Source organism: Girardinichthys multiradiatus, chromosome 22, assembly GCF_021462225.1.
Source record: "Girardinichthys multiradiatus isolate DD_20200921_A chromosome 22, DD_fGirMul_XY1, whole genome shotgun sequence".
In the NCBI taxonomy this organism is placed as follows: domain Eukaryota; kingdom Metazoa; phylum Chordata; class Actinopteri; order Cyprinodontiformes; family Goodeidae; genus Girardinichthys; species Girardinichthys multiradiatus.
In genome coordinates, this window is record NC_061814.1 from 35,446,504 (window position 1) to 35,456,197 (window position 9,694).

Sequence of the window (9,694 nt, forward strand, 5' to 3'; positions counted from 1 at the left end):
GACACGTTGAAGCCAACGTTCACCATAGCCAGTCTACCAGGCACAACGAGCAGCTCCCAGTCCACGGTACCCACCACCTCCACCACCATGCAGGTGAGCACCGGAGCTTCATTTCCAATCACCAACTACCTGGCCCCCGTCTCGACCAGCAGCAACATCAGCGCGAATGGAACCGTCCTCAAGACGGCTGGCGCTTCCACGGGAGTCATGCAGCTTCCCGGTGGCTTCACCTTCATGCCCGGTATGTTTGAGGCATCATGTCCTCAGTGCCATGTTAAAACTCTGTTTTTTCCTCATCCTGTCCCTCCATGTTCTGCTAATGCCATCGTGCAGTGGAGCTTATTCGCTGATTAGAGTCTGAAAGGTACCACAGTGTGACCTCGGCCATCATCTGGAGTTGGTCACGCCTTCCTCTCTGAGCTGCTGACATCACGCGGCAGCTCTTCACAGCGAGTCACCAACATTTGGCGCCCTCTGGTTTTACAAAGCCCACAGTATCCAAGGGAGACACGTCGTCTGTTGGCGGCGGGCCTTACATTTGATAGTCAGATGGGGACACGAATAATTAGGTGAGGGGGACACAATAGACCTGGCAAAGAGGGCTGATGAGCAAGGCTCACAATTAGTTATGAATATTCAGTGAGGTGTCTATGGCCTGTGTTGAAATTATAATTGAGGCATGCTGGAGTGGGATCTTTTGTGTTGGAGTGATTCTGAACTAGATATGACCTTTTTATTTAGGGGGGCTCCACGGACACAAACGCTGTACTTCATCAACTCTGTGAAGCAACCTTCTGATTTGGAAATCCCTGGAATATTCCTAAATTGTCTCTCCAAGGATTTTTCATTACTCTTCCTCTTTACATACAGTTGCCAGATAGCGAGTTGCAGGATGTCACAGAGACTCCATAGGTATGAAATAGTAGAAATGCACCGATTGTTTTTATTTGTTTTAGTTTTGACAGTTGTAGCAGTGATGGACCAATCTGAATTTAGATGTTCGTCTTTTCCTCCAGCCTGTGATTACACCATAGCTAAGCAGCTAACAACGGCCCCTCTGCAGCGAGGAAGGAGGCTTGCCTGCTGCTCAGTTACATTACAGACGGAGGTTTTCCTTCAAAGCACCAGCCGTCCTTTAAACAGCTGACGACTCATTTCTTTTGCAAACAGGAAACAAATGCAAATATGGATCTAATCGTATTATTACTTTTATCTAGCAGTAATACAGCAGATATGTATTATTTAAACAGCAAACATAAAACTGTAAATGGCAGTAGAATACCACACAGGGCACTACTTTAAATAGCAGTTATACTTTGTTTTTTTCATTGGAAATAACTTTTTTCCAATGGTTTAGATGTGTAGAAACAGAAAAAGCTCTAAATTGCTGCCATGTTGGAGAAAATTAACCCTTTTTTTTTTTTATTAAAAATATTTCAGTGTTTTCTTTTTTTTTTTTTTTTTAAATCCCGCAGTTAATTTGAAAAAACTAAAAATAGTTTTATGTGTTTGTGTTTTTTTTTTTTTTACCTCTTATAACTAGAATTGGTATGAAGTATCAGACATGATTAGTAAGTTTTTCAAAAAACTGGAGCATCTCTGATGAGAAACCTTTAATGGAATATGGTGGAGTATTGTCTCATGTGCTGTACAGCATAAAAGGTTTCCTGCTGCATAAATACTCATTTTCTCATAATTTCACAAGAGTTTCTGCTGCGGTGATGAAACAATAATTCTGACAGAACGACACCCTGGAGTTACTGCAGTATGTCGGGTTGTCTGTTTCTGTCATGGACGGACACATGTTGCCATCTAATGGATGATTCTGACTGACGGGGGAACGACGGCAAGCTACTGTCTCTGCACCTCTGCTCAGATTTTTATTCCTGGCTTTATTTTTCTTTGCTGCCTTTCTCTTTCTTTGCAACCTTGTCCATCCACCCTCTCATCTCTCCTGCTTGCTGCCTGCTCCCTCTCCCCCCTTCACCACCTGTCTGGCACATGGTAGCAGTGGCAGGTGGAACAACACACTCCCCTCCACACACACAAACACTCAAAGCTCCACAGTTGACAGCTTGAAAGGGCCTGCCCACCCTACTGCAGCAACTGCATATGGAGCACAAACCAAATGTGGAAGGCACCATTTCAGAATCATGTTGAGAAATGAAATCTGTGGCCTTCTACTTTCACAGATAGAAAAGGATTTAATACTGCTGTGAAAATTTAAAAATGAATCCCTTTTCATGCAAATTCACTGGAAAACAAGAACCGAAATTCAGATCTTCATTAGAAATTGGTGTTTTTACCATGTTGTGTGCATCTTGGAGATTGTCATTCCTTTTCTGCAGCCATCAGGAGGCAGGGAGTGGAGGGGGAGGACAGTTCTGTTCAAAATGACAACCAAAAAGGACAACAAGCCTGAGTCAGAGGAGTTTCATGCTGCTCTGCTCATCCACAGTTGGTGTGGCTAGTTGCTGTTTGCCAACAAAGTGAACTTTCACAGCTCAGGATCTTCTAACTTGGATGTTATACAAATCCTTTTTTTTTTTTTTTTTTTTTCAGAAAATGTGGAAAAAGGCTGTTTAATGGTTTTATCAAAACTTGGTGTGATTAGAGGAAACTCTGCAGTTCACATAACATTTTTTTCATTAGAGGAGAATAGATGTTCAGATTGTATTTTAATTTTGAAACGTAATGCTGAATGTTACCACGTCTATAAAGAATTCATCGTTTTACTTAAAAATAGAGCGAGAAAGAAACTGAATTCCTACATTATCTGGGAAAGTCTGGAGAAATATGGAATTTAAGTATTTTCCAGGTTTGGATAATGGTGGAAAAAGACAATATAGGATGCAAAAATAATTCATTTCATTTCCCATTGGCTAAGAATATCCATCCGTCCCGTCCGTCCGTTTGTCCGTCAGTTTATCCATCCGTCCATCCGTTTGTCTCAGTTTATCCATCCGTCCGTCCATCGGTTTGTCTGTCAGTTTATCCATCCGTCCGTCCGTTTGTCCGTCAGTTTATCCATCCGTCCGTCCATCGGTTTGTCCGTCAGTTTATCCATCCGTCCATCCGTTTGTCCGTCAGTTTATCCATCCGTCCGTCCATCGGTTTGTCTGTCAGTTTATCCATCCCTCCGTCCGTTTGTCTGTCAGTTTATCCATCCGTCCATCCGTTTGTCTGTCAGTTTATCCATCCGTCCGTCCATCGGTTTGTCCGTCAGTTTATCCATTCGTCCATCCGTTTGTCAGTTTATCCATCCGTCCGTCCGTCCATCCGTTTGTCCGTCCATCCAAACAGCCACCCGTTTGTGCCTCCATCCCCTTCTTTCCAGTCTGTGGTTTTTGCAGGTTCTACTTTACAGCTTTAATGGAAAACATTCATGAAACGCGAGAGAAGCAAACAGAAAACAATGACATTCACACTGGCTGCAGCCCTTAAAGGGATCTTCTTGTTTTTGTGGGTTGGTTGCCATCAAAAAGTCCTCAGTTCCTGTGAGCCCTGGAGCCCAGGATGACTTTTTTGTTTGCTCTTGCAACCAACATGTTTTTTCCCATTTATTGTTTTGAGGCAAAACATATTATAGTTTAATTAGCAGATTAAATAATGGTAGGTTAAGGATAAGTTCTTTGGATATTTAGCCCAGTTCTTGCTGCTTATCCAGCCTTGACCTCACAGCCTAGAGAAACTGAGCTTCTTTCTGATGGGGAGCGTAAAAGATGATGTTGCCTTTTAGTGAGTCTCTGAACATACAGAGGACACTCTTGTGTTTCAGAACAATGACAAACAGGATTTCTGCTTTTTTTAAATTATTTAGTTTTTAACCCATGTGTATTTGTGTGCGTGCCCCTGCAGCAGGCACTCCTCTCCCCCCCAGCACCCCCACCATTCCTCTGAGCCAGCTGCAGCAGCACTTTCTGGCCCTCCAGGGGCAGCATGGTCAGACCCCGGCCTCGGCCCCGCAGCCACAGCAGGGACAGCAGGCTGTCCTCCGCTTCCCTGCTGCTGTCTCCCTCACAGGTGATCTGCTCTGCATGCTGCCACTGTGCCTGCCTCTGCTAATCAAGATCATACCTTCATAAACCTGCTGCTTGCACGCCGCTATCCTTACTTCCTATAATATTCAGTCATCTAATGCTAGAGTTACTCATTCCACATGCATGAGGAGTTTCTTCTAACTGGAACGTTACTAATGTGAACTAGTACTGCTGTTCCCTGGGTCAGATCCATGTGAGCTGCTGCAGAGGCTTCATTCCTTCTGTGTGTTTCTCCAGGAGCAGGGGTTCCTCAGCAGCTCCAGGCCATCCAGGTCCATCCCAACACGCAGCCCACCTCCAACAGCGACAGCAGCCCCGAGATCTCTCACACCCCCACAAACTCCACCGGTAGGTCTTATTTAGGTTTGCTTTGTTTGGAGAGTCTTTGTTGGGGAAGCAACAACAGAGCACTTAAGCCAATACCTGAGAGCAATCACTGGGGTATTTATGCCCCTTGAGCTTTTTCACGTTTCTCACGTTACAACCACACACTTTAGTGCATTTTATTCATATTTTATGTGATTTTGTTGGAATTTTTAATTTGCAAAGTAGCTCAAACTCAGTCAATGGAATAAAGAGCGTCTGTGAACAGCAATTCTCAAGTCTTGCCACAAATTCTCAATTAGATTTAGTTCAAGAATTCAGATGTATGAAATTGTGCGTTGATTTGTCACTGCATCCCAATTTGCGGTGATTTTGGCACAGCTGCACTTGGCGCTTGGGCCACCCAGTCCGTGCCCATGAAGACATATGCAAATGTTGCGATTATGAGTATATTATTTAATATTAATACTTTAATATTTTATTAAATGATATTTTGGTCTGTCAAGGGTTGTGCTATGAATACCAGCCCAATAAGGTGGTGGTATTAGGACAAAATTGAAAGGGATGAGCCAAGCTCTGACATTGTTGAACAGCATAAACTCTGCACACACACAGAATGAATTCACACAATTTCTTAAAATATGAGAATTTATTAACAAAAATAAGTCAACTCAAAGTCAAACATATTTCAATTAACAAACTCTTTACTATGCTAAAACAATCCAACTAAACTACCAAACAAATTGGGAAGGCTGATGGGCTATCTTGAAGAATCTGGAAATGAAGTTAAGTCCTGGATCTATAATAATTGGTACACCTTTAAACAACCATTCACAATGCAAGTTTAGATAAAATATTATTTTAATAAAATAACATTTTAAAGAATAATTTGCTGGATAAAACCAACCTTTTGGATAACCAATTCTCAACGGTTTAATTAGCTGCCTTTATTTGTTAAAATAATATTTAAAGAAATATTACTGAGGAAATAGAAAAATATTATTTAAGGAAATTAGTATTTTGAATAAGAACCAAACCTTTCTGGATAAATGGGTCTTAATGGTGTTTGATTATCACATTTAGTAAAATAATATTTAGTAAAATAATATTTAGGGAAATATTATTTAAACAAAGGGTTAGCTCACAGCTAACCCCCGTAGCTGTGGGGAAGGGCTTTTAGCTGGCCTGGACGAACCATACGACAAAGGCACGTTCGGCTCCTTGAGTGGTCGCGATGCGGTGGGTGAGCTCTCGCTACCTGGACGTACATGCAGGAAGGCATGCGATGCGGTCCCAGCCTTCTTTTTCAGGCCGGGGAGAAAATCCGCTTCGAGTAGGGCTGCTTCTGGAGGCCTCAGAAGAAAAGCCAAGTCAAGCTTGTCTCATTAAACCCTTTATATGAATGAATGTCGGATACTTGAACAGCAAATCATTACTTAACTTTGTTGCATGTGATCGTAGTTACTTTTGTATCCAAGTTGAGGAGTTATGTCTGCCTGCCAGCAAGGAGACTTTGGACTGGAGGACTGTGTCCCTCCTTCCAGTTTCACTGGGGACCTGCATGGAAGAGGTCTGTTTTTGGAACGCGGGGTTTTTATTCAAACAGTGACGTGTCGGGGAGTCCGCTGTTACTTCCTTCTTGTTCCTGTTCCTGGCTGTGCTGGAAGTAGGTTTATGCGATTTATTTTGAAAGTCTAAGAGAGGTTCTTACTGGCCTTTTAATGTTGTAACCCATGGCTGGGTCCCAACGCAAAGTAGTATAAATAGCAGGAAGGCACCCACTACCTGCCCAAATAACCATGGCAACGGTGCTGTGACAGTCTGAACCGGTTCCTTTCGGAGGAAAAATGCTAAGAGAGACTGTTTACACACCATGAGGGCTATCTGTAGTGAATTACAGCAAACCAACTACTTGAATGACATCAGCGACTCAAACCTGGCTGAAAATCAAACATTTGTCGGCTCTAACACCATAAAGTTCTACAATGTGTGAATCTAAACCAAATGATAAACCATAATGACATGAATATGCCTCCTGTATTTCTATTATGAAGACTGTCACCACACACACTATGTAAAGAACTTTACAACCATTCAGGATGCCACCTAAAAATGGATTCCCTAGAAGCCACCATCACGCACGGATGTTTGTTACCAGCACAACTATTATCATTAGATTAATTATAATTATTTTGATAGTATAAGGGAATCATGAGTTGAGGAGGCCAATGTGCCATTGCATTAGTGAGACAAATTTCCGCATTACAAATAGGTTGCACATATATTGAATTAAATTTCTATTCATAAGAGCGGTCTTTCTATTTCTATTCATTATTCACTTACAGACGGGGCCCTTATAGCAATATGAGTGAAGTCCATAGCTCTGATTATATTCAGAAATCGTCTCCTCGCTGTAACGAGAGCCACAGTTTAGGGGAACTTTCTATATCTGAGCAACATCCGGATGAGGCCATCCCATATGGCTGGCATGGTCCGGCTCAGGGATGACTGTTAAAAACTTGACCTGCTTGGAAATCATCAAACCTGACTGGTTTGGAAATAATCTACTGATCCGACACCATTTTTCACATGCATTTTATGCTCCTGAGCGCACAGACCGATGAGCATTTCCATCTACAGGTGACAGAAACAGCGGAAGTTTTACAGTTTACATCTGACTGAGGTTGTTTCTGAGGTGTATTACGTTATTGTATGAGGTCAAATGTGATTCAGTTTCATCGCTCAGGTTTAAATCATAAAATCTCCAACTCATCAAAAAAAAAAATTGGGTTTGATGCTCCATGAATGAAATAAAACTGAATGGAGTCATATTTCATTATATTTCGGTGAGGTTTAGTTCTCTGTAGTTTTTTATTGTCGATTTGAAAAACTTTGGGTGGCTTAGGCACATTTTCACAGCAAAATTTGTGTTCATTTTTCATGAGACCCCAGACCACATTCTTGTTGACAGATTATCCCACCTGAGCGGCAGATCTCTGGAGCTCCTCCAGAGTTACCATAGGCCTCTTGTCTGCTTCTCTGATTAATGTTGTCCTTACTTGGCATGGCCAAGCCATGTCTTGGTAGGTTTGCAGATCTGCTATACTCTTTCCATTTTCAGATGATGGATTAAATGGAGCTTTCATTTAGGGGTATCAGAGTAAAAAGAGATCCAGAATACAAATGCATGCCACACTTTTCAGATTTGTATTGGTCTATTACAAAGAATCCCAATAAAATACCCTGAATTTTAGGTTTTAACGTGAAAAAAATGCTTAAGGGGTATAAATGCTTTTATAAATGGACTGCAAAATCTACATGAGTGGAAATGGAACAATTGTGATGGAATGCACATGCCTGAGCAGGATTAGGAAGGTGAAATGGAATATTAAGCGCCATCTGCTGGCCTACATGTGCACTACATGCTTTTAGAGTCTCTGTAACTCCCCCAGCAACGGTGAGTCTCCCTGCCACCATCGTCACTTCGTCAGTGCAAACGTCTGTGCCAGGTCACATGATGTACCCCAGCCCTCACACATTGATGTACGCCTCCACGCCAGCACTGGCCGACGGAGGGCTGGCCGTGCTCAATGCCTTCTCCCAGGGAACCTCGGCCATGCAGGTGTCCCATGCGCAGAGCCAAGACTCAGGTGAGAGCTGACGCTTGTCGTTTTTAAATGTAGGCAACAGGATTAGAGTCAAAAATAGGAAAACCCATGTTTTTTTTTTCCTACTCCCAGGTGCTGTCTCTCAGGTGTTCCTCACAGCACCTCCTGGCACGGTGCAGATCCCTGTCTCAGCAGTGCAGCTACACCCAGTACGGCAAGATCTGCATTTCACAAGTGAAACTCTCATATTCCTTATGCAACCAGCATGCCACGTTGACATCACTAATGCATCTTAACAGAGCACTGGCACACGGGGTTATCCCCTGTTTGGTCTTTTTTTGTATGAATGTGGAGTGGTCAGCTGGCATCTTGTTGTTTGATTTGTTGCAAAACACATACACAATAGACTTTAAACGCAGGTGCATCTTAGTAAAACAGAATTTCATCAAACTGTGAATTTATTTTAGTAAACTTGTAATGATATATTTTAAGTACTTTATTTAATACATTTTATTTAGATGATTGTGGTGTACAGCTAATTGAAATCTGTTTGTCAAAAAATTTTAATGTTTCCATGTAGCTGTAAAAATTGAATACATAACATCCCTAATCTATATTTTGAACCCACACAAATTGGAAAGTTTAGTGGAAGGTGAAAATAAGATAATAACATGGCTAAAATGTAGAATCTGTATTTTAAAAACACATTACTTTTATTTGTTATGCAATTGAATTTTGTAAGAAATTTATTTGAGTTTTCCACAGATGTACACATGTACATGTACACAACCCTCAACCATAACAAAAATAAATGCTTGACAATACAGGTCCTTCTCAAAATATTATCATATTGTGATAAAGTTAATTATTTTCCATAATGTAATGATGAAAATTTAACATTCATATATTTTAGATTCATTGCACACTAACTGAAATATTTCAGGTCTTTTATTGTCTTAATATGGATGATTTTGGCATACAGCTCATGAAAACCCAAAATTCCTGTCTCACAAAATTAGCATATCATTAAAAGGGTCTCTAAACGAGCTATGAACCTAATCATCTGAATCAACGAGTTAACTCTAAACACCTGCAAAAGATTCCTGAGGCCTTTAAAACTCCCATCCTGGTTCATCACTCAAAACCCCAATCATGGGTAAGACTGCCGACCTGACTGCTGTCCAGAAGGCCACTATTGACACCCTCAAGCAAGAGGGTAAGACACAGAAAGACATTTCTGAACGAATAGGCTGTTCCCAGAGTGCTGTATCAAGGCACCTCAGTGGGAAGTCTGTAGGAAGGAAAAAGTGTGGCAGAAAACGCTGCACAACGAGAAGAGGTGACCGGACCCTGAGGAAGATTGTGGAGAAGGGCCGATTCCAGACCTTGGGGGACCTGCGGAAGCAGTGGTCTGAGTCTGGAGTAGAAACATCCAGAGCCACCGTGCACAGGCGTGTGCAGGAAATGGGCTACAGGTGCCACATTCCCCAGGTCAAGCCACTTTTGAACCAGAAACAGCGGCAGAAGCGAAATCAAGGTGCCAGAGTCTGGAGGAAGACTGGGGAGAAGGAAATGCCAAAATACCAGAAGTCCAGTGTCAAGTACCCACAGTCAGTGATGGTCTGGGGTGCCGTGTCAGCTGCTGGTCTTGGTCCACTGTGTTTTATCAAGGGCAGGGTCAATGCAGCTAGCTATCAGGAGATTTTGGAGCACTTCATGCTT

At 42.1% G+C, this 9,694-nt stretch overlaps 1 protein-coding gene across 6 annotated transcripts in view; it reads left to right on the plus strand.

The window, feature by feature from the left end:
• Positions 1 to 9,694, plus strand: part of srfb (serum response factor b) — a 31,242-nt gene that overhangs the window by 17,244 nt on the left and 4,304 nt on the right. Inside the window, exons 3-7 of one of the 6 annotated variants that reach the window (XM_047350773.1) lie at positions 1 to 241; positions 3,859 to 4,023; positions 4,278 to 4,388; positions 7,817 to 8,014; positions 8,105 to 8,181. In XM_047350773.1, the coding sequence (XP_047206729.1) occupies positions 1 to 241; positions 3,859 to 4,023; positions 4,278 to 4,388; positions 7,817 to 8,014; positions 8,105 to 8,181 (792 nt within the window). Of the gene's footprint in view, positions 242 to 3,858; positions 4,024 to 4,277; positions 4,389 to 7,816; positions 8,015 to 8,104; positions 8,207 to 9,694 lie in introns of all 6 variants that reach the window. The other 5 variants (XM_047350775.1, XM_047350774.1, XM_047350777.1 and 2 more) reach the window with 5 other exon arrangements.